A 25,323-nucleotide genomic window follows, 5' to 3' on the forward strand; every position below is an offset into this window, starting at 1 on the left:
CTTTGGGAAGGTAGGAAAGGGAGGACGAAAGCAAGCTAGCAATGGTTCCTCTAACTCTGTTATTTTCTGTCTTTAATCATTTGTTGAAACTTAAAACTCACCGAGTGATCTTACACAAGGCTCCTCATTCTTAGTGCTTCAGCGTCCCATTTTAAAGCAGGAGAAATAACATAGTGGTGGCTGCCGCAGAGTGTTGCTAAAAGGATGGAATGAGATCATGAGTGTGACCTTGTGACGAGAGAATTTTACAAATACCGTCCTCATGATTCACATGAATTGGAGTGTTTGTCTGTTATGGTAGGGTTGTGTGTGTGTCTCTCTCTGTGCACCTAAGTTTGTTTTGAACAGAATAAACTTGAATAGCTACAGATCTTCCCTACGGGGCAGTTGCTCTCGGAGCTGTGTAAGTATGTTTGAACTATGCAAAATGATACAAACTAGAGAACAGAAACCCTCCCAAAAACTGAGAGCTTGCATCTGATGTTGATAGACCGTTTGTGGCCATTGGGACCTTGTTGCTTCTTGGAAAAAGGGTGTTCTTAGTTTGTTATGCCACTGCTGTGATGGAGTCTTTTGCTTCTGGATTTGAGCTGTGGCCTAACCCACCAGCTCACAAGCAGCTTCTGAGTTCCAGCAGAAACCAGGCTCTAAAGGGTTGTTTTGTTGGGAGGATAAAATAAAATGAAACTCTTACCAAGAATGTCATTTTTCTGATCTTACTTGAATATATGAGCTGCAGGTCCTGCTGTATGTTTTTGGTTTGTTTTGTAGGGATGGGAAGACAATTTTCGTTGGTACTAAGGCTGTTCTTAGTATAATCCTTGTATTTTCCCATCAGACACTTTCAAAATAAAGAAATAAACAGTTACTAACCCTCTCCTCTTAGCCCACATTATTCCTCTCCATGTCTTTTTCTTAGAGAATGAATCATGGCCCCAAGCTGCCTCTGTGTGCCCCAGCATCCCTATTGAATGTCACCCTGCCAGTGCCTTCAGCTGTGTACCTCTCATGGCAGGACACGATTACTCCTCCAGATTCCAGCAGCCAACTTTCCTCTAGGAAATTTACCCCCTTACTGTGGCTTTGTGCACAGTGAAAACTCTAAGCGATGAAGCAGAATGGCTGGCTTTGTGAGCAGAGGCAGTGGCAGAAGCCTGGCACAGTGTTCAGATGCCACACACAGGCAGCAGGCTTATGAGTTACTTATTGGCCCCCACATAGTATGTTGCATCTGAGGTGACACTTCATAAATGCTACCTCGTTTATCTTCCCAATACCCTTTAGAGGGAAGGAATCCCATAAAGTCCACCCAGTAAGAATCTGTAGTTCTTAAGCAGCCTTCCCTCCAGCTGCTTCCTGGGTAGCAATGAGGAGCCTGTTGAGAGGTTTCATGTTTTGTCTTATTCTGTAACTTCAGCTTTAAGGATTACATCCTGTGTTTACCACCATCATGACTCAGTCCACAAACATTTAGTGTTCCCTGTGCTAGGCACTGGGAGACCAACCTCAAAGCCAGCATCCATGTCATTAAGCAGCCCCGAGAGAGCTGGAGAGCAGGGAAAAAGGACACCCAACTCGGGTGGGTCAGAAGGCTTCCTGGAGGAGGTGTGGCTGGAACCACCTCAGGAAGGATGAGGAGGAGTCAGCAAGGGGAGGAAGAGAAAGAAGGGAGGCAGAGGAGGACCTGATGGGGAAGGATGGGAGCTGGGCAGGAAAGTGAGGCCGAGAGGTCGTATCACGAGGAACTTCTTCATCTGTTGTGTTGAGGAGTTTGGACTTGATCCTCAAGTTGAAAGAGATTTTTCAAGATTTAGGTGGCAAGGCTTTTACCTACTCCTTTGCCACCTTTTCTCCCTCTCTCCCCAACACCAAAAAAAAAAAGAACCCAAAATACATAACCACTTTTTTTCTAGTTCAGTTCTTTAAAAGATCTGACATTCTGTAATTTTTGATACATAGATGAATGAATGAACAATTTATCTTTAGACTGTCTTGGTACAAATAACAACATAGCATATAACCGGGTAAATGATTTCACATTCTCCAGCAGTGGGGCAGAAAAGGCCATTTAATCAAGACAGAACAAAGAAATTCCCACTTTCCTGAGAGAGGGCCTAGGCTGTGAGACTTTCTTTCCTTGCTATTCTGTTTTCCAGAGAAGAGTGAACCCCGCCAGGTTTCATTGTCCCAGCTTTGGGGCGCTTCATAAATCAGAGACAGTTGGTCTTCCTTGATAAAATGGAATGGTTTTAACTGAAACAAGTGTAAAACAAAAGAAAGATGGATTTGGGGGACTGTTCGGAGAAGGAACAAATAAGGGGTCCAGGTTGCTGGAGCTGCGCATTCCACATGCTTGTTTATGATTTAGATGCAGGGCTTTGGGGCGATCAGGTAATTAGCAGTAAAGATCAGAGAAAATGTGCGCAGTGTATAGGATATGAAGGGAGGGGAAAGGCCCATTGCTTTGACAGCAGTTCTGCTTGCCTCTGCACCACAAGGCAGAGCTCTCTGCATAAGCACTTCCCCAGCCCTTCTTAACAGACCTTCTCCCACTGTGTAGGGACTCATCCTGAAGTGAGTGCGAGCCAGGGCACTCTCCACTTCTCAGGGCATTTCTGTTTTGTATGTCAAGCACTTACTAAGACAACTAATGAAACTCTCCCACCAAGATTTTCTGTATACTTCAGAAGTTATTCAGATTTTCTGAACCTGCCGAGAGCACAGTGTCAGATGTTTGTCTTCTATTGTGGATTGTCAGTGGGCACTGGACCTAGAATCAACCAGCTGTTCCAAGGAGTTGGGGTGGGCAGTGCATAGAGGACAATCACTTTTTAATGGTAGGGAAATTGGAAATAAGTGTGTATGATTTTTTTGGTTTTTTTTTTGAGATGGAGTCTTGCTCTGTAGCCCAGGCTGGAGTGCAGTAGTGTGATCTGGGCTCACTGCAGCCTCTGCCTCCTGGGTCCAGGTTAAGCAATTCTCCAGCACAACCATGCCCAGCTAATTGTATTTTTAGTAGAGATGGGGTTTCTCCATGTTGGCCAAGCTGGTCTTGAACTCCTGACCTCATGATCCACCCACCTCAGCCTCCCAAAGTACTGGGATTACAGGTATGAGCCACTGTGTCCAGCATATATATAATTTATTATATTCCAATCTCACCCCCAAAGCCGACTCCTCCAAATTACTGAGCCATCACTCAGATTCAGAAGTTCCCCTGCAACCTAAAGCAGATCTGAGTTTTTCTTGTCAGTGCCCCATATTCTGAATATGAATATTGTCTATCATATGAGTTTCTATCCAGTACCCTGCCTCACTTCTGGCAGAAATAGAATCTGAAGAGGTGGCTTCTATTTGAAAATGTTTAGATAGTCTAAGAGGAAGAACATCACAACTTAGGACATCTAAAAAAATATGTCCTGACAAACCAAGGCTTTTTATATCAAAAGCCAGACTTCTTACTCACTAGAGGATTCCCTACTGATTTCGTTTTGACAGGAGGCCCTTAGTCTTTGGGCTGTTTTACAGATGGTTTGGGGCCAGCCTCACATCCAGACAGTTGAGACTATGACCTAGGGGGAATTTCAGGCAGACTGAGGCTGGCCCCAATACTCCTTCCCACCTAACTCTTCCAACCCATCCCTACCTAAAATCCCACCTTTACAGCCTCAGCCCATAGTTTAAGGCTTTGATGATGAAGTTATAGGATGCAAACATCCACCAACAAGTGGGAAACAGCACAAATTAAAGAGATGGAAGATGACTAGATGCCGTAGCTCATAGCTGTAATCCCAGCACTTTAGAAGGCTGAGGCAGGAGGACTGCGACTGCTTGAGGCCAGGAGTTGACACCAGCTTGGAAAACATAGATCCATCTCTACAAATATTAGCCGTGCATGGCACGCACATGTACTCAAGGCCAATTGGGAGGCTAAGGCAGGAGGATCACTTGAGCCCAGGAGACTGAGGCTTCAGTGAGCTATGATCACACGATTGTACTCTAGCCTGAGCGACAGAGCAAGACCTTGGCTGAAAAAATTTTTTTTAATATATGGAGGTGGCCAGGTGCAGTGACTCACGCCTGTAATCCCAGCACTTTGGGAGGCTGAGGCAGGCGGATCACCTGATGTTGGGAGTTCGAGACTAGCCTGACCAACATGGAGAAACCTCATCTCTACTAAAAATACAAAATTAGCCAGTCATGGTGGCACATGCCTGTAATCCCAGCTACTAGGGAGGCTGAGGCAGGAGAATCACTTGAACCCAGGAGGTGGAGGTTGCGGTGTGCCAAGATCATGCCATTGCATTCCAGCCTGGGCAACAACAGCAAAACTCTGTCTCAAAAAAAAAAAAAAAAAGGAAAAGAAAACACTTAACCCCACATTTTGTATAAAGGGAAACTGAGACCCAGAGTGGGGAAGGCTATTGCCCAAGGACACTCTGCTAGTCAGGCTGTCGGCAGCAGTGGGTGTGAGACCTGGTTTCCTGATGCCCAGAGAGAAAAATGCCTTTCAAAGACAATAGGCACAATTAACAATTTTTAGGAGACCAAATCACTTTTGAAATATGAAAACTGAAATGGCTGAAAAAAGAGAGAACATTTTCAAAATGGCTTTCTGACTCTGGGTAAACAGTAACCACATTTTTTTTGCCTGTTGGAGGCCTGGTTTTTAATCACTCCACAAGCAGTTTTCATTTCTGTAGTAAAATTGCTTGTGGTTCTATTTAATTTGTTTCTGCAGGAGCCAGCTTTGGTGAAGATCTCCGAGGAGCTGGCGGGCATTTTAGCACAGCACGCACAGCCAGTCAATGAGAAACGGTTCCCGACGTGGAGGAAATTCCTCCAAACATTTCTCAGTCAAGGTAAATAAGACTGTAAAGTTTCTATTGAGGATTAGTCTACACAACCTTGGATTCTAGTTTTGGGTCAACTGGGGCCAATTTAAATACTTTGCGTCTCCTGTGTTGGTTTAGTAAAGAGCTCCTACAGTTTTCTTTTTTAAACGTTGCCTAAATATTTGTCTTACACCCAGCCTCTTAAGTAAATAGGAACCTAGCATGCCAAGCATGGCATGTGGAGTTCCAGATCTCAGGCCTTTTTTTACACCACAAACTCCTCCCGAGAGGTGGGCTTTGGAATCAGATTATCTGGATCTGGACCCCGTCTATGAGCTTGAGCAAGGTTCTTAAACCCCTCGAGGCCTGGTTTCTGCACTTGCCTACCTTACAGGGTCATTGGGTGTACTCAATGAAATACAGACATGAAAGTTTCTACCACAGAACCTGACACAAAATCATCTTTAATAAGTGTTAGTTTCAGGGCCTGGCATAGTGGCTCACGCCTGTAGTCCCAGCACTTTGAGAGGCCGAGGTGGGCAGATCACAGTTTCAGGAGATTGAGACCATCCTGGCCAACATGGTGACACCCCGTCTCTGCTAAAAATACAAAAATTATCTGGGCATGGTGGTGCGTGCCTGTAGTCCCAGCTACTTGGGAGGCTGAGGCAGGAGAATTGCTTGAACCCGGGAGTCGGAGGTTGCAGTGAGCCAAGATCGTACCACTGCATCTCAAAAAAAAAAAAAAAAAAAATTAACAGTTTTTAGGGGGTCAAATCACTTTTGAAATATGAAAACTGAAATGGCTGAAAACATTCAGCCTGGTGACAGAGTGAGACTCCATCTCAAAAAAAAATAAAGTGTTAGTTTCTCCGTCTGTTTTCTAGGAGAGCAGAAATGGTCTCACTTCCAGTTCTGAATAAAGCATTTTCAAACAAGGGTTCGCTACAGTCCAGGAACAAAGCAATTTTCCATTCCTTTCCTCCTCCTCCTCCTTCTCCTCCTCCTTCTCCTCCTCCTTCATCCTTATTTCCTAACAACATTGGGTGGTCCATGAATGAGGGAATGAATGATGAATGGTGAATGATGCCAACCTACAATCTCAGAGGTCCCTGTGGGGGTGCTACACAGGGGTACGCCCATGCCACAGCCCTCACTCTCTAGGAGGTCACAGTGCAAGACAGCTATTATATTCTTACCCACATGCACCAGAAGAAAGGGTTAGTGTAACAGACCACAGAAGGCATTTTCCACTACTGTCAAGTGATGATAATATCAGCATTAATCAACAATGATAAGATAATGTCATGTCAGGTGATAACAGCAGTAGCAACAGCACAGTGATGATAATAGCACAATGATGATAAAATAGTGAGCTTAGATAGTGCTTATTATGTGCCAGGCACTCTTCTAAGTATATTATGTTAACTTATTGAAGCTTCCTAACCATCCTATGAGGTGGGCACCATTATCACCCTCATTTTATAGAGGCAGAAACAGAAGTACAAAAGATTAACCCCAAATCACTCTGCTAACACATAGAAGAGCCCGCTAAAAGCTTCCTCTGTGCTGCTCCAGGAGTCTTTAGCAGAGCCAGTAGGTACATTTATCAGGGCATATCTTAGCTCAGTATATGAGAGAAGATTAGAAAGGACAGATCTGTTGGTTGTTGGAATACACTGGCTGGGCAGGGTGTACTGGACACACCGTTAATGAATTATTTAAGCAAGGGTTTGAATGGCAGCTGTCTAACAAGATTGCTCAAAAGAGAATCTTTGCGGAGGACAGTTGTGCTAGACAGCTTCCAGTTGTGCTAGACAGCTTCCAATGTCCTTTCAACTCTAAAATTTTGTGATTCTATAAATTTCCACATGTACCCACTGACAGACAAGTCAAAGTAAAGAAAGTCAACCCCATGTATAAATGGAAGAAAATCAAGTAGCTACCATACACAAAAAAGATCAGTAATAAGGTGTTTTTGTCTTTGTTTTTTTTTTTGAGATGGAGTTTTGCTCTTGTTGCCCAGGCTGGTGTGATCTCGGCTCACTGCAACCTCTGCCTCCTGGGTTCAAGCGATTCTCCTGCCTCAGCCTCCTAAGTACCTGAGATTACAGACACATGCCACCATGTTCAGCTAATTTATATATATATATATATATATATATTTTTTTTTTTTTTTTTTTTTTTTTTTGATACAGAGTCTTGCTCTTGTTACCCAGGCTGGAGTGCAATGGCGCGATCTCGGCTCACCGCAACCTCCGCCTCCTGGGTTCAGGCAATTCTCCTGCCTCAGCCTCCTAAGTAGCTGGGATTACAGGCACGCGCCACCATGCCCAGCTAATTTTTTTTTTTTTGTATTAGTAGAGACGGGGTTTCACCATGTTGACCAGGATGGTCTCGATCTCTTGACCTTGCGATCCACCCGCCTCGGCCTCCCAAAGTGCTGGGATTACAGGCTTGAGCCACCACGCCCGGCCAATTTTTATATTTTTAATAGAGATGGGGTTTCACCTTGTTGGCCAGGCTGGTCTCGAACTCCTGACCTCGTGATCCGCCCACCTCAGCCTCCCAAAGTGTTGGGTGTACATGCGTGAGCCACCATGCCCAGCCTAATAAGGTTTCTTTAAAAGTTATGCAGGGAAGGCTGGGCATGGTGGCTTACGCCTGTAATCCCAGCACTTTGGGAGGCAGAGGCGGGCAGATTACGAGGTCAGGAGTTTGAGACCAGCCTGGCCAACATGGTGAAACCCCGTCTCTACTAAACATACAAAAATTAGCCAGGCATGGTGGCACGTGCCTGTAATCCCGTCTACTCAAGAGGCTGAGACAAGAGAATCGCTTGAACCTGGGAGGCAGAGGTTGCAGTGAGCTGACATTGTGCCACTGTACCCCAGCCTGGGAGACAGAACAAGACTCCTTCTTGGGGAGAAAAAAAAAAAGGTTATGCAGGGAAGACCATGATGATCTCCAGGCCCGTCCAGGTCAGGGTGTTAAGAAGTTTCCAGATCTTCCAGCATCAGGCTGCAAAAGCCTTCCCCTAAACTATTTCTTTTCATGTGAGCCGTGTAGATGAGAAAGGCTTTCCCAGCAACTATCTCATCTGAGCTATATAACCACAAGCTAAGGCTTCACCTCCACCTCCTGTCCTTCTTTATCCTGTTTTCTCAGCCATGCTTATTTATGGAGGGCTGTATATGCTTTATTAACTCAATTTTCTTCATGAAGAGACTCAAGCTCAGAGACCATGGGGACTTGGGCAACACAACCAGTAAGTGGTAAATGGAACACAAAGTTAGATCCTACAATTTTAGCACATTTTAATACCTGGTTCTTGAAAGTCATGTGTTTTCAAAGCTTCTGCCTTTCTCTCAACCCGGTGCAGACAGCAGGCCCTGCATCAGTGGTCCCTGACTGAGCCAGGTTGTCCCCCAGGTGTCCCGACTCTAAGGTCAGCGTCTCCCTCCCTCCAGCTTCCACCATTGCCTGTTTCATTCCATTTATATTCTCTTCAGTGTGCTTATGGCCACAAAATGTGCTACGGATTTGATTTCTAAATTGTCATAGGTTTATATCAAAAGCAGTACTTTTAAATTTAAATTTTAATTTTTTGAGATAGGGTCTCACTCTGTCATACCAGACTGGAATGCGGTGGCACAATTATAGCTCACTGCAGCCTCTGCCTCCCAATCTCAAGCAATACTCCCATCTCAGCCTCCTGGGTAGCTGGTGCTACAGGCACACACGACCACGCCCGGCTAATTTATTGTTTAAAATTTTTTGTAGCGACAGGGTCTCACTTTGTGGCAATACCTTTTTCAGAAGAGGAATTAATTGCTTTGAGTGGAAAAAAATAACAATGCAAAGGTCATGGTCGCGATGTTGAGAAGATAGTACAAATAAGCTTCTTTGAAATAAAATACCCAAGTAATCTTGTAAATTACAGATGATAGTGTGTTTCCACTGAAGCACTATCTTTCAAAACATAGGTGACAGCTAAAGTCACAAAGTTAACTAAAGCATAGAGACTCACTAGGTTTTTTGCTTTTGTAGATTTTTGTCTTTGTTATTTTGTTGCATGTACCTTGCTAAATCCCCGAGTGACTGGTATTTAGGTAGAGCACGCAAGAATAGGCCTCATTTGAAGAAAAGAATGTCTCCAGCCAACCAAATAGAAAAATTAGGGGTTGAATATGTACCCTCCAAAATCAGTTTTCCTTCTGAAACTCAGTATTCATTCCAAATTGATAGACATTTAAGGAAAGTGTTTTTTGTATGAAGTAACAGATGACTGTGTTTGAGAACTGCTCATTTTTTTTCTTTGTATACTGTTCAAAGTCTGTGCTTTACAACTATAGGCAGAGGTCACACTTATGCCAGCACATTTGTGAAATACAAATTTCCCAGCCCCCAGCACATTTGTGAAATACAGGCCAAGTTTCTCTTAATGCTGTCGGGTTCTAGATGGCACCTGTCTATGCAACACTTTGTTTTTACTTTTAAATTAAGTTATCTAACTCTTTACAAATAATATCTTAAATATTTTCTCAACAAAGAGGACATATACAGTAAGATTTGTAAGTTGGGCCTAAAAACAGAAGATTGGGGCTATATGATGTTTGTGGACACCACTGAGATAGCTCACAAATTAGCCAGAAAAATGTTGTTGCTGTGGTCGAACATCGGACTTGCCTCTATGATTTTGGGCATTCAAAGCCACAGATAAAATGTAATAAATTATAAAGCTCCCATTATCAGCAGAGAGCATACATGTTCTTCAAACACAGCAATATCTCTTGGTTCTATATTTTAAAAACGTTTCATAACTAGCTTTATATAGGAGTCCTTTGGCTGACATGATGGTCAATGTTCTCTCTCCCTGCAAAAAGCCCAAACCTGTGAAACCTTCAAAAAGCAGTGAAGTTTACCAAAAAGAGCACATTGGTTATCAAGATGCCAACTGTGGACTATGGGCAGTTAATTCCCCATGAGGGATTTGACCATAATTCTTGTGTTCACTGTTGAGTGAATTTTTGGGAATAGTGATCTTCACGGTGTCTTCAAATTATGATCAGAATCAAAACTCCCTTTCACTGGGCCCTACAATATGCCAAGCATTGGGCTAAATACTACAGATACATAGAGTATCTCTAAGATTCACAAGGATCTAATGAGGTAGGCTTTATTATACCCATATTACAGACAAAGAAAAACAAGTTCAGAGAATGTAAGCTACTTGCCCAAAGTCTCCCAAGACATGGCAGATGCAGAATCTGAGCCCAAGTCAACCAAAGCCTAGGTGCTTCCTTCCTGCTCCAAATGGGCACAGTCCCTGTGAATGTGTCCTTTTACCTACTCCATGTTTTTCCCACCAGGGGGTGTGATTGAAGCATTCCCACCTACAGATAGTGTCACCAACCTGACAGTGGACATGTTGATAGAGCCCAGTGGGAAAATCAGCGTGCTGTCAACAGGGGACCAGCTTCATGCCGAAAGCCCCTTCATCTGCTCTGGTACCACCATGCCTCAGACCTCAGTGGATCCCCAAGTTCTCATGTATTTGTGCCTCCAAATTGGAAAGGCCTGCAAAATGAAAGATGTGGTTGGTTACTTTTCTATAGATCTGGTGACTTTTATTGATCCAAGCACCTTGCAACAGCAGGTAAGTTGAATGGATGTCACATGAAATGCTAAAATATGTAATGACTCTGTACCCTGCATACCAGTGCAACAGGGAATATGAGGGCTTTTCTACAATTAACTGATTCTCTGATGAACTAGCTCTAAATTCAACACCTACATGGCCCATGCGAATCCAAGTGAGACTGGGCTTTATGTCTGGAAATACAGGGCCAGAGTTGTCTCATTCAGAGACAGTTGGAGTTAAAGAGTGACTGAGGTAGGTACAGTTGGAGTTAAAGAATAACTGAGGCTGTGTGCAGTGACTCACACCTGTAATCCCAGAACTTTGGGAGGCTGAGGCAGGCAGATCACTTGAGCTCAGGAGTTCGAGACCAGCCTAGGCAACATGGCAAAACCCTGTCTCTACTAAAAATACAAAAATTAGCTGGGTGTGGTGGCAGGCACCTGTAATTCCAGCTACTTGGGAGGCTGAGGCAGGAGAATCACTTGAACCCAGGAGGAGGCAGAGCTTGTAGTGAGCCGAGATCACACTACTACACTCCAGCCTGGGTGACAGAGTGAAACTCCATCTCAAAAAAAAAAAAAAAAAAAAAAAGAGTGACTGAAACTCATCCATCACAGTTCATAGCTCTGTTGATTAGGCCCTCAGTTCTGCCCATTGGTTTTATGCCTATGTATCATGAAACTATTTTATGCCATCCAGGGAGTGAACCTGTCTAGAGCCTGTTTTAAATAGAAAATCAATCACTAGAAAGGAGTTAAGAATTCAAATTTCTGTTCCTTTTCTTATCAGTTTTTCACCCACAGCTTAGATTGTCTCATTTTTTTCTTTAGAAAACGTATTGAGAGATACTTCAGAAATATCAAATGGTCTAAATAATAATATAATCAACATCATGGGCCCCTGCCCAGCTTAAGAAACAAAGTGTGGTCAATGCCACCTGCGATCCTGTGTGCTCCTTGCCAAACATATGGCTCTTCTTCCTCCTAGAGGCCAGGAGGAAGCTACCGTCTTATACGTGGGGTTTTGATTCCCTTTCATGTCTCTATACTTTCCACCATACATGGATACACCTGAAAATAATGTAGAGTTTTATTTTGCATGTTTTTAAGCATTTTGTAGCTTATGACATTCTATCTATTATTTTACTGTATGCTTTCATTTCTTTAATATTCCATTTGTGAGATTCTTCATGTGCATAGGTATGGTGCTGAGATATAATATTTAGGATAAATTATCTTTAACCTTTTTTTATTTTGCTTTTCCCCCCCAAAAGTATAATGTTCAAGTTCACTACTATTTCACTACTCAGGAGGCTGAAGTGGGAGGATCACTTGATCCCAGCTCACTGTAGCCTCAACCTCCCACCTCAGCTGCCGTGAGCTGGGATCGCATCACTGCACTCCAGTCTGGGTGACAGAGTGAGAACCTGTCTCATTTAAAACTCGTGTTTTAAAATGTTCAGTTGCTCCTCTCTTAGTGCTGCATGTGCAGACCTCTGTCTAAAAGGCAAAATGACCTCCTGGCCTCCCTCTCTCGATAGCCTCTGGTCATCAGCATTGGAAATAGACTTTAGTTGTTTCAGGATCATTATTCTCAGTTTTACAGTTCTCCCTTTCAGTCAGATGATGGTTTCAGAGTGAGAGTTTATGTTTTTTTGGCAGTTTCCAGCTTGTTCAATAATCATTTTCCATTTGCCTTCCTGGACCCTCCATTGGTTTTACATTCTGTTCTAAGGCCTGTATATTGAGAGAGAAAAGGACAAACTGAAGGTCATTTGGAAATCTCCCTGTGGTGGAGGCAGGAGAGAAACAACGCCCCCTGGGGAAATCTGAATGCCAGGGATGCAGGGGGAGGAGAGCCAGGGGAGGCTGCCCTCCCCAAATATTTGTCATAAGAAAGAAAGGTTGGCCGAGCATGGTGGCTCATGCCTTTAATCTCAGCACTTTGGGAGGCCAAGGCAGGCAGATCACTTGACCCCAGGAGTTCGAGACCAGCCTGGACAACATAATGGGACCCCATGTCTACAAAGAATACAAAAAAAATTAGCTGGACATAGTGGCATGCCTGTAGTTCCAGCTACTCAGGAGGCTAAACTGAGAGGATCACTTGATCCCAGCTCACTGTAGCCTCAACCTCCCACCTCAGCTGCAGTGAGCTGGGATCGCATCACCACACTCCAGTCTGGGTGACAGAGAGAGAACCTGTCTCAAAAAAGAAAAAAGGCTGGGCATGGTAGCTCACACCTGTAATACCAGCACTTTGGGAGGCCCAGACGGGTGGATCGCTTGAGGTCAGGAGTTCAAGATGAGCCTGGCCAACATAGTGAAACCCCATCTCTACCAAAATACGAAGAAAAATTTAGCTGGGTGTGATGGTGGATGCCTGTAATCTCAGCTGCTCGGGAGGCTGAGGCAATAGAATTGTTCGAACCCAGGTGGCAGAGGTTGCAGTGAGCCAAGATCATGCCACTGCACTCCAGCCTGGGTGACAGAGCAAGACTCCATCTTGAAAAGAAAAAGAAAGAACAAGAAGGGCTAAACCTGTAGTCCCTGGGACAATAGGAAGGATGGAACTATGGGGACAGTTGACTTGTGGTTTTTATTTGAGTTTGGTATGAGGAAACTTGCACACAGCAGTCAAAAGGATCTTCCCCAAACAAAATGCCAGTCCTTCCTTGGGCTTACCACCCTTCCAGGCTTCTGGCAGAAAGGTCCCACCCTTCACTTTGCTGGTTCTGTGTTCCTGGCCAGTCTTGTCTCACCCTAACTCGCCCTCTGTTTCGGTCTGATCCATCCACACAGCCTGTCTCATTCCCGCTTACTTATCATACGCCCTCTGCCACGGGGACTTGACACGTGCAGCTCCTCCACCTTAAATGCTCTTGCCTTTTCCTTTGACCTACTTAGCCACCTTCCCAGCCATCATATTTCAGCTCAAGCCATATTCACTGAAGCCCTTCCTGACCTTCCTAAGTCAAATACCCGTTTTAGATTTTTGTATCATTGTGTAGCTCCTCCTCATACCACTTATCTCAGTTACAACTTTAAACTTATTTACATGACTATTTGATTCATATTTGTCTCCTCCTACCGACTGTAAGCTCTTTTAAGTGCTGTGTTTCTTTTTGCTCCTTTACTGTATTCTCAGCATTTACATCTGCCCTGGCACAAAGTGGGTATTCAGTAAATATTTGTTGAATGAATGAACGAGCAATGGAAGAGTTCTAGCAGATGCTGGATGGTGTTGCTAAGGCTTTTGAAGAAGGAGCTCAGATATTCATTGGATGAATGGGATAGATAGATGTTAGAGTCTCTGCTTTTGTCATACTTTGAATTCCCCTTGTCCCTTCCCATAAATACTTCAGTATGTGATTATTTGTGTTACAGTTATTGACAGAATATTGGAAGAAATTCTCAGTGACCACAACAAAGGGTGTTTCTACATTAGCAAGAGAAGTATGTTTGTTCTCTGTATATAATAGATTATTTGCAAATCACTGGCATATTTTCTAGCCATTTTGCAAGTGGTATACTTCAGAAAACACCTTATTTTTTTTTCTAATTGGCATGCCTTGTGATGCCAGTGAAGCAACTGACAGGCATATTATCAAGCTCTCATTTTTTGTCAGTCTAACAGGTTAAAATAAATTTTGTTTTATTCAGCATTTCTTTGATTATTAGCAAAGATCCACACCTTTTCATATGTTTGTTTGCCCATTTATATATCTTTTCTTAACTGCCTAATCATATCTTTTGTGCCATTTTAATTAGACTGTAATGCAAATGTTAATTTGTTGGAGCTCTTTGCATACTGGAAACTGTTACTCTTTGACTGTTCTACATCTTGTAAGTACCTTCTCTCAGATTGTCATTTGTGGCTTTCTCCTCTCTCTTTTTATTTTTGGCCATGTTTCTCCACCATAAAAAAAAATTACTATTTCCTCCTTTGTAATTGATTAGTAATATTTTGTAGAAAGGTGTTCCAAGAGTTCCCCAATAGTGTATTGCTTATCAAATTCCACTCAGAACACTTAGCATCTATTGCCAACTTTTTCCTGAATCCACTACCACTATGATAGTGGTAATTTTCTAATTCTGTGGAAAATTTTCTGGTAAAATTTTGTGTAGAAATTTCTGGCAATCTACTGCAGGAAACAATTTTCCATCTCCACCTTTCATTTATGTCTGTATGTCTGTACGTATTTATGTCAGTATGAACTCATAGGTTTCTATTTTATTTAATGGATTGTATTTTGATACTTTCATCATTTCAATGCCCAGTTATTCCAGATGTGGCCAGTGGGAGACCCTTCAGGGTGTCTCTTGTGTCCTTTTGACATTTCCTCATCATTCTTTGAGCATGTCTTACTTTCTGACGCAATAAGATGTTCCAGGCTCATTTTTTATTTTTCTTTCCCCAGACCTAGGATCGACCCAGAAGCCCTGTAAGATCTGGGCTCTTAGTGCTGTCATTGCTTCTGGAGTGTCACTCCTTCTGAGACCTCTCGGTGGACAGAGCTAAGAAGTACATGTATTACATATGTACAATACAGACACACAATTATACACACGTATACGCATAGAAACACACATATGTACATATACACACAGGTATGCATCTATAACTATTTCTGTATCTATCAGTGTTTATATTATAAAACCATGAGTTCCTGCCAGCATCTCCAATTTCAATCCAGCACCTCAAGGTTCTTTCTAGAATTCCCCTTTTGCACACTTAAAAGTAAAATATCTTGATGGACATTCTGCTTACTCTGATTTGGGGTACAGTTACAATGTATCCACATTGTATACATGTATCAAAATAGCACATGTATGGCCAAAATATATATAACTATTATATATTTAAAAATACCCAAAAAAAAACCCAACCTCAAACCATTATTTTAGCTTACAAATTAAAAAAAAAAAAAAAAGCTAAATAGAGCTTGGAACATAGTAACTGCGTATATTTACAAAATAAAATCCCAGGCCAGGTTTGGTGGCTCATGCCTATAATCCCAGCACTTTGGAAGGCTGAGGCAGAAGAATTACTCGAGCTCAGGAGTTCAATACCAGCCTGGGCAACGTATAAGACCCAGTCTCTGCCAAAAAATTTTAAAAATAAACACAATTAGCCAGGCATAATGGCACTCATCTGTGATCCCAGCTATTTGAGAGGCTCAGGTGGGAGGATTGCTTGGGCCTGGGAGGTCAACACTGCAGTGAGCTGTGGTGGCACCACTGCACTCCAGCCTGGACAACAGAGACCCAGTGTCAAAGAAGGAGAAGGAGAAGGAAGAAAGGAAGAAAGGGGGAGGGGGAGGGGGAGAAGCAAAGAGGGAGGAGGGAGGAGGGAGGACAAGGATCCCAGAAACAGAAAGATTAAGATAGTCTAGAGCAGGGGTTGGTAAAATATGGCCTACAGGCTAAATCTGACCCACCATTCATTTTTTTATAAATAAAGTTTTATTAGAACACTAAAAAATAAATGCCTTCTCCAACAATGAGAAGCTTGAGTCTTTATCCCTCAATATAGTTACTTATTTGCTCAGTCAGTTTACATATTTGTTTAATGAAACTAATCTCCCAACCACTCTTGCCATCTCCTTTGCCTGCTATATCTGTGCCCTACCCCTCCATGCCTCATGTGCTTGGAACCCAGTCCTGTCATTTGTGTTTTATTTGTAATGTTCTTCATCATACTAAAATTTCATATAGTCAAATCCAGCTCTTTTTCTTTTTTCTTTTCTTTTTTGTTGTAGAGATAGGGTCTTGCTCTGTTGCCCAGGCTGGTTTTGAACTCCTGGCCTTGAGCCATCCTCCTGCCTTGGCTCCCCCAAAGTGCTGGGATTACAGGTGTGAGCCACTGCACCTAGCCTCTAACTCTTCTTCTAATTTGCTATATTACCTTGAGCTTATCACTTTCTCTCATTTTCAGTTTTCTCAGCTGTAAAATGAGGTTAGCTTATTTTGCATCTCAGGTAACCTACAGTTCAAAAAATTCTTTAGTTTAATAACATTGTAAGGTACTTATTTTCTGTATCAGCAAATTCAAATTTTAATAATATCCACTTTTTAAAATTTATCACCAGGAAATAATCACAAAGATTTAAGTATACATATATTAATCACATCATTATTAAGAATAGCAAAATATTTCAAATAGTCTAAATTCCAACAATAGAGATCTTTTTTTTAAACATAGTCTCACTTTGTTGCCCAGGCTGGAGTGCAGGGTCATGATCTTGCCTCACTGCAACCTTTGCCTCCCAGGCTTAAGTGATTCTCATGCCTCAGCCTCCCAAGTAGCTGAGATTATAGGCATACACCACCACGCCTGGCTAATGTTTGTATTTTTAGTAGACACAGCATTTAGCCATGTTGGCCAGGCTTGTCTCAAATTTCTGGCCTCAGGTGATCCACCTGTCTTGGCCTCCCAAAGTGCTGGGGTTACAGGCTTGAGCCATCATACCTGATCTCCAACAATAGAGAATTTTTAAAGAAAATTATGATAGACCAATGAAATTGAATACTATGAAGACATTAAAACTAATGTTTTTAAAGAATATTTAACAGGAAACTTTATAGAATAGATAAAGGTAAAAAGCAGATCACAAGCAATATATGCAATATGATAATTTCATAACAAGAAAAAAACATACAAATGCAGAGTTAAAAGAATCTAAAGATATATGCTAAGATGTTATAAGTCATTATTTCTGGACAGCAAGATGGAGGGTGGCAGAGTAATGGTCCCCTAAAGATATCCATACCCTAATTCCCCAAATGTGTGAACATTATCTTGCGTGGCAAAAGGACTTTGCATATTGATTAAGTTAAGGATCTTGAGATGGGAAGATTATCTTGCATTATCCAGGTAGCCCCAATATAATTATCTAGGTCCTTTTAAGAGAGAGGCAGGAGGGTCATAGAGAAAGATTTGAAGATGCTGTGCTGCTGGCTTTGAAAATGGAGGAAGGGACCATGAGCCAACGGCATGAGCCAGTGAATGCACACAGCCTAGAAGCCAGAAAAGATAAGGAAACAAATTCTCTTCTATAGTCTCCAGGAGGAACGAAGCCCTGCTCACATCTTGATTTTTAGCCCAGTGAGACTTCTGATCCACAGAACCGTAAAATAAGAAATCTTTGTTGTTTTAAGCCAGTAATTTTGTGGCAATTTGTTGCAGCAGCAATAGGGTACTAATATAGAGGGTGGTTGCTATTTTGTTCTTTGTGATTTCTGCATTTACATTTTAAAAAGTAAACATGTATTATAGTCCAGGCTCAGTGGCTCATTCATGTCAACCTGGCACTTTGGGAGGCTGAGATGGGAGGATCACTTGAGTTTAGGAGTTTGAGATCAGCATAGGCAACATAGCAAAACTCCTGTCTCTACAAAAAAAGAAAAAAAAAAATTTAAAAATTAGCTGGGCATGATGGTGTGCACCTATATAGTCCCAGCTATTTGGGAGGCTGAGATAGGAGGATCATCTGAGGCTGGAAGATGAAGGCTGCAGTGAACCATGGTTGTGCCACTGCATTCCAGCTTGAGCAACAGAATGATACCCTGTCTCAAAAAAATACTGTATTTCTAATCAGAAAAAAATACAAGAATAATGATAATAATAAATTTGCATAGAATGTTAGAGTTTGCAAAGCACTTTCACATACATGAGCTAACTCACATATACACAGGTCTTACAATAGACATGGGAAGCAGAAAACTGAGCTGACTGCATCCATTTCAAATTAATGCTCACTGGCCCCAGCTGGGCCCCATAATTTACCATGCGGACATGGGAAGGGCAAAGGGGACTGGGGGCCAAGGCGAAATAGATAAAATGACAGCATTGCATCAAGCACAGTCCCACAATTGTGAATCAACTCCAGATAGGAAAGTGGAAAATCCTTTCTAGACCTAAGGAAATGAGAATGAGGTTCTGGCAACATAGAAGAACAGCTCTGGAAATGGAGGACTTCAATATTGGAAGCATGGAGCAGAACACAGGGTCAGTTTGTAATAAAGGAAGGAGGGGCCGGTCCCTGGGAAGTGGAGATGATAGAGCATGGTCTAAGACTACTCCTGCCAGTGGATTTAGGGTTTTGGTGCCCTAGACATGGGGAAATTCCAGGCCTTCAGAGACAGCTTGCAGAATACATAGCCCTCCAGAATATGCAGAGCTACAAGGCAGCCGTGCTGGAGATCTGGCCTTCCCACATAAGATGATATTCTATGAAGGGATCCAAACAGTAAACAAATAGCAGCAAAAGCTATTTCCAAATCCCGATGGGTCCTGGAGTCAGGGCCAGTGATGAACAGTTTCTAGTAGGTTCTGGGAGGAACATGAAGTACCTACTAAAGGCTTTAAGTTGAGGAAGATGACATGTTCATTGAACAAACACCTTCAGAGGACCTACTCTGGCTTTCTGTTAGGTGGGGTGGGAACAGATAAACGACATCTCCCATATCATGATAAAGCTTATTTCATATCCATCATCCCATTTTATTTGCTATACATGCACACAAATTGTTTTATACTTGTATTGATTGATTCATAGGTACAAATATTGCCTCCATGAGATTTTTTTAATCCTTTAGAAAATGTATTAGACCTTGAAATTTTTTTACCTTTTCATGACGTCTAATACAATGATATGGTCACATTTGGCCAGCCACCTGATCATTATTTGTTGATTTACGGACTTTTGGAACTTCTAGATGATCCAGATCTTTTGCAGTTACTTACTCACTTTTGGGAAATTCTAAACAAAATAAGTGTTTATCGAGCATCTATTATGTATAAACCATTATGCTAGGTGCTAGAGAAGCTACAAAAATGCAAAAGATGTGGAAGTGCCTGCCTTTAGGGAGTTCACATTCTAGTTGGGAAGATAGGCTTGAAAAATGAGTAGCAAGAAAAGGCTTCAGTGACAACTACATAGAACAATAAAAGAGACATTAAAAAGGTAATATCAGTTTAACTGCCAAATGATTTTACTACACGAATTCAGACAAGAGGAAGATCCCTTCTATTTGGAGCAATCAAGAAAGGTTTTACAGAGAAGGTGAGATTTGAGCTGAAAGATAATTAGGATATGAGAAGGGTAAGAAACAGGCTGTGAAGGGTGGTGGGAAAAAAAGCACAGAACACATATGGATGAAAATGATGATCTAAGTCTTACAAACCTCATATTGGATTCATTTCATATAAATACACATTTATATAGTAATTCTTCCATTCCTGTTTCTCATATAAAAGTCCCTAAACAAATAGATTGGCAAAGATGCTCTATATGAAAATCTCCAAATTAAAAAGTCCTTTTAGAATAAGATAATGTCCTGGCCAGGCACGGTGGCTCATGCCTGCAATCTCAACACTTTGGGAGGCCGAGGCAGGCGGATTGCCTGAGGTCAGGAGTTTGAGACGAATCTGGCCAATATGGTGAAACCCCATATTACTAAAAATACAAAAAAATTAGCCAGGCATGGTGGCATGTGCCTGTAATCCCAGTTACTTGGGAGGCTGAGGCAGGGGAATTGCTGGAACCAGGGAGGTGGAGGTTGCAGTGAGCCGAGATCGCACTGCTGCTCTCCAGCCTGGGTGACAGAGGGAGACTTCATCTCAAAAAAAAAAAAACAAGATTATGTCCTGCATTTGCAGGGACATGGATGGAGCTGGAGGCCATTATCCTTAGTAAACTAACGCAGGAACAGAAAACCAAATACCACATGTTCCCACTTATAAGTAGGAGCTAAATGATGAGAACACGTGGACACATAGAGGGGAACAACACACACTAGGACCTATCAGAGGGTGAGTGTGATGGGGGAGAGGATCAGGAAAAATAACTAATGGGTACTAGGCTTAATACCTGGGTGATGAAATAATCTATACAACAAACCCCCATGACACAATTTACCTATGTAACAAACCTGCACATGTACCCCAAACTTAAAAAAACAACATTGTTATTTGTATTTCACAGGAAATTGAAGATATATAAGGTTCATTAATTATCATAGAATTTAATTTAGTCAAACATTTCCTACCTATATCAATATTTTTTTAGATTGTAGCCTCTTGTTTCTTGAGGAAAATGGTCATCTGACGTTTACCAAATAAAAGCTTCAGGTGAGGGGAAAAGAAAAAAAACTTATTTTAGCCTGGGCAACATATCAAGACTCACCTCTAAAATTAAAGATAAAAAATTAGCTGGGCATGATGGCACACATCTGTAATCCTACCTACATGGGAGGCTGAGGCAGGAGGATAGCTTAAGCCCAGGAGTTGGAGGCTGCAGTGAGCTGGGATCACGCCACTGCATTCCAGCCTGGATGACAGCAAGACCCTGTCTCAAAAATAAATTAATTAACACTTATTTTAGATAACTGTGAACTTTGAAACAACAATCTTTATTATGAGCATTGATAGTTACTATGGTTTTTTTTAAAAAAAAAAAAGAAATGAAGGAAAATCCGATCTTTAAGAAGAATTGATATGAAAAACAGCTACCCAAGACTAGTAATGGCCCTTCCAAAACATAAGGTTAGCTACAGAAAGGAAATGAGACTTGTCACAAAGTACAAATTGTGAGGAAAGATGAAAATGGAGGCCCTGATATATACCAGAGTACATCCCATAAACTCTGAAAATGATTTCTAAGAGTTTTTAAATACAGGATATCAGCCTAGAATTAAAAGAAAATCTGAAAATATTTTCATTGCAATGGCAATGGGTTCTGGCCACAGTCTTTCCACTAACTCGTGTGATACTGTAGACAATTCACTTGACCTCTCTGAGCCTTGTTTTTTTGTTAGCAAGTGGTAAATTCCTGCCCTCCACCTCACAGTATGTTCTGAGAGGCTGAGCTGTTCTTATTAAAGGTGCTGTTCTTATTAAATCAAATGGCATAACCACATGTAAAACTGTCGCAGGAGCCCTCAGCAGGTTCTCAAACTGTGAGTCAAATCAGAATTGAATTAGCATTATTTTTAAAAGTCACTGAGCATTACCATCATCTCAAAGTGACATATAAGCATCAGAAGTGAATGTATTTATTTCAGAGAGTGGAAAAACCAAAGTCTATAGAAATATCATAATTCCTTCTTGTTCACTGCTGTATACCCAGCACTTAGCATCCTGTCTAGCATATAATAGATGTTCAATAAATATTTATTAAATGAATGAATGAATACTTCTCTCTGAGTCCCCCTCTAGTACTCTGATTTGCAAGATCTCCCTATCTCTGTTTTCAAGATATACAAGGTATTCACCAAGGGAGCTCAATGAGATTTACTTTTTCTCTTTAGGGAAGGTATTTTATTTATATGGAAGAAGGTTAACAGAGTATATCTAAATTAAAATTTAATAGGCCTTTGGTATAAACAGAAGTGCCTATTAGTCAGTGTTTTAAAATGCTATCGTGGGCAGATTGTTAATCACAAGTTAATACCTAGTGAAGGGAAAATACATCCCAAAGGACTTTGAAGCATTAGAGTAAAAGACCTTCTCCCTTTAAAAGGTCTGCATCTTTGTGTCAATGAAAGAGACCTGTAATATGCAAGTAATAGTAATGGTGATGGCAATGATGATGACTTCTACATTAAGCATATGGGCAATGATGACAAATTTTTCCAGTGAAAATTGCAATTCTGTTTCTTAACACTGATGGTGCAGGTAAACTAGTGGCCAGCTTTGCTATGTATATATTAACATTTGTGACTGTCCTTAAATGTTTGGTTAACTGCCCTTACATTGTGAACCTTGACATTGCAAAGTATTGAACCCAAGCCTAAACATCAGCTCTTGGGTAGAATTTTGGTTGATCTACATATAACAGACCTAGTTCCTCTGTTTACATCAGTTGTTCCCCCAGGACTTCTTCAAAAGATGCCCATTCTCATTATGGAGCTCTTTGTTTCCTTTCAAATAAAACCAAGACACCTCTTTGGACTTTGGGATCTTTAACTTGAATCACCAGAAACATGGCCAGGGCTAGGAAAATCTGGGCACTCACACTGCACCCTGCTGTCTTCAGCAGGTATTACATTTCTGCAGGACTCAGGAGGGTAGGAGGGAGGAAAAAAGGAAAAGGCTCACTACTAACACCAACAAAGACCATAAGATTCTTAACCTGTGAGCATTTATAGCTTGCCCCAGCATTCCAAAACAAAGCTGAAAGTTGTTCCTACTTCCAGCTGTCACCTGTGGTCAAGACTTTTTATGTGCTAACTTTTCTCTTGCAAAACTGTCCTTCCCCCATCCCAGCTTTACTGAGGTATAACTGACCCAAAAAAGATATTTATTTAAGGTATACAACATGATATCTTGATATACATATACATACATATACATTGTGAAATGAGTACCACAATCACGCTAATTAACATAGTCCTATCATCTCACATGGATGTGTGTGTGTGTGTGTGTGTGTGTGTGTGTGTGTGTTCAGAACTTCAGATCTACTGTCTTAGCAAATTTTAGGTATGTAATATGTGATTATTAACTATCATCACCATGCTATACGTTAGGTCTCCAGAATTCATTCATCTTATAACTGAAGGTTTGCATCCTTTAACCAGCATTTCCCCATTTCCCCCACCTTCCAACCCCTGGTAATCCCTTTTCTACTTTCTGTTGCTATAAGTTTTATTCTTGGATTCCACATGTAAGTGAGATCATGCAATATTTGTTTTTCTGTGTCTGGCTTATTTCAATTAGCATACTATTCTCCAGTTTCAACCATGTTGTCACGAATGACAGAATTTCCTTTTTTAAGGCTAAATAATATTCCAATGTGTATATACACACATACCACAATTTCTTCATCCTTTCATCTGTCATCAGCTGATGCTTATGTTGTTTCCAGGTCTTGGCTATTATGATTAATGCTGCAATGAACATAGTGGTGCGCATATTGCTTTGAGATTTTATTTTCTTTGGATATGCACTCAGAAGTGGAATTGGTGGATCATATGGTAGTTCTGTGTTTAAATTTTTGAGGAACCTCCATACTGTTTTCCACAGTGGCTGTACTAATTTACATTCCCACTTACAATGGATAAGGGTTCCCTTTCTCCATAGTCTCACCAACACTTATCTTTTGTCTTTTGATAATAGCCATCTGAAGAGGTGTGAAGTGATATCTCATTATGGGTTTGATTTGCATTTCCCTGATGATCAGTGATGCCGAGCACCTTTCATATACCTGTTGGCCATTTGTATGTTTTTTTAAAAAAAAGTCTATTCAGGCCAGGTATGGTGGCTCGTATCTGTAATCCCAGCACCTTGGGAGGCTGAGGTGGGCAGATCACTTGAGGCTAGGAGTTTGAGACCAGCCTGGCCAACACAGTGAAACACTGTCTCTATTGAAAATACAAAAAATTTGTCGGGTATGGTGGTACAAGCCTGTAATCCCAGCTACTGGGGAGGCTAAGGCACAAGAAATGCTTGAACCAGGGAGGTGGAGGTTGCAGTGAGCCAAGATTGTGCCACTGCACCACTCCAGCCTCTGTCTCAAAAAAAAAAAAAAGTTGGCTGGGTAGGGTGGCTCATACCTGTAATCCCAGCACTTTGGGAGGATGAGACAGGTGGATCACTTGAGGTCAGGAGTTTGTGATCAGCCTGGCCAATATGGTGAAGCCCTGTCTCTACTAAAAATACAAAAATTCGCCAGGTGTGGTGGTGTGTACCTGTAATCCCAGCTACTCAGAGGCTGAGGCATGAGAATCTCTTGAACCCAGGAGGCAGAGGTTGCAGTGAGCCAAGATGGTACAACTGCACTCCAACCTGGGTGACAGAGCAAGACCCTGTCTGAAAAAAAGAAGTCTACTCAGGTCCTTTGTCCATTTTTAAATCAGATTATTTGGGGGTCTTTGCTATTATTGAGTTGTAAGAGTTCTACAAAATTATCCTTAATATTCATTTTACCTGTAATGTAAATGTTGGAGTGGCAGAGTACAAGGTAATTTGCTTAAGGCCTTGCCTATTTCTTAAGACAACCCTGAATCACCCCCTCCCAGCACATGGCACCCCTGATTGCTTCTCTCATTGATCATGTCCACAAGACTCTCCAGAACACATGAACTTGGTGGCTCCATATTCAATAAATGCATTATCGAGACCCTCTGAAGGAAGCAGACTGTTCCTGCAGGACCTGGGAGATACCCCAAATACTGTGAGTGCCCCAACTGTGGAATTAGGAAAGGGAGACCCTCTTCTCCCAAACACATACCCCCTCGGAGAAGCTGAAGTTCTGTTTGCAAGAGAAGTTTCTCACTTTACCTGGAGCTGAGTCAGTTTAGAGATCTGAGCAAAATACAGGGGTAGAGGAAGCAGCAGAAAGGCCCTGGGAGCTCGCTGCATGCCCTACTGGTCCATTCCTGCCTAGCACCACAGGGATCCAACAGGAGGGTGGCCAGAGGTGAAACTCCACAGCGAGAAGGAATTCTATAGCTAAAGTTTGTAACAACTCGAATGGGGCAAGAAACCTCCTGGCCAGAACTCAGGGGAGGGTGCAAATCAGGTATGCGGACTTCACAGGCAGGGAAAGAACCAAGCCCTTTTCTTTCTACCCTGGGACAAGTTTTCAAGCCCGTCTTGCCCTCTGCCTGGAAACAGACTCTGGGCTGTTGTGGGAAGGCATGGTGGGAGTGAGACCAGCCCTTTGGATTGCATGGGAGCTGGGTGAGGCCTGTGACTGCCAGGTTTCCTCCACCTCCCTGACAACCTACATGACCCAGCAGAGGCAGCCATAATCCTTCTAGGTACATAACTCCAGTGACCTGGGAACCTCACCCCCCTTCCCCACAATAGCCAAAGCAAGAGCCACCCAAGGAGAGT

General features: G+C 42.0%; 1 protein-coding gene across 1 annotated transcript in view; it reads left to right on the forward strand.

Annotated features, from left to right (window-relative positions):
* Window positions 1-25,323, forward strand: part of IQCH (IQ motif containing H) — a 280,207-nt gene that overhangs the window by 195,747 nt on the left and 59,137 nt on the right. Inside the window, exons 13-14 of the mRNA XM_064381963.1 lie at window positions 4,742-4,862; window positions 10,208-10,494. Coding sequence (XP_064238033.1) covers window positions 4,742-4,862; window positions 10,208-10,494 — 408 coding nt within the window. The remainder of the gene's footprint in view (window positions 1-4,741; window positions 4,863-10,207; window positions 10,495-25,323) is intronic.

Source organism: Aotus nancymaae, unplaced genomic scaffold, assembly GCF_030222135.1.
Source record: "Aotus nancymaae isolate 86718 unplaced genomic scaffold, 86718_ANA_hifiasm-v0.15.2.pri h1tg000003l, whole genome shotgun sequence".
Lineage (NCBI taxonomy): Eukaryota > Metazoa > Chordata > Mammalia > Primates > Aotidae > Aotus > Aotus nancymaae.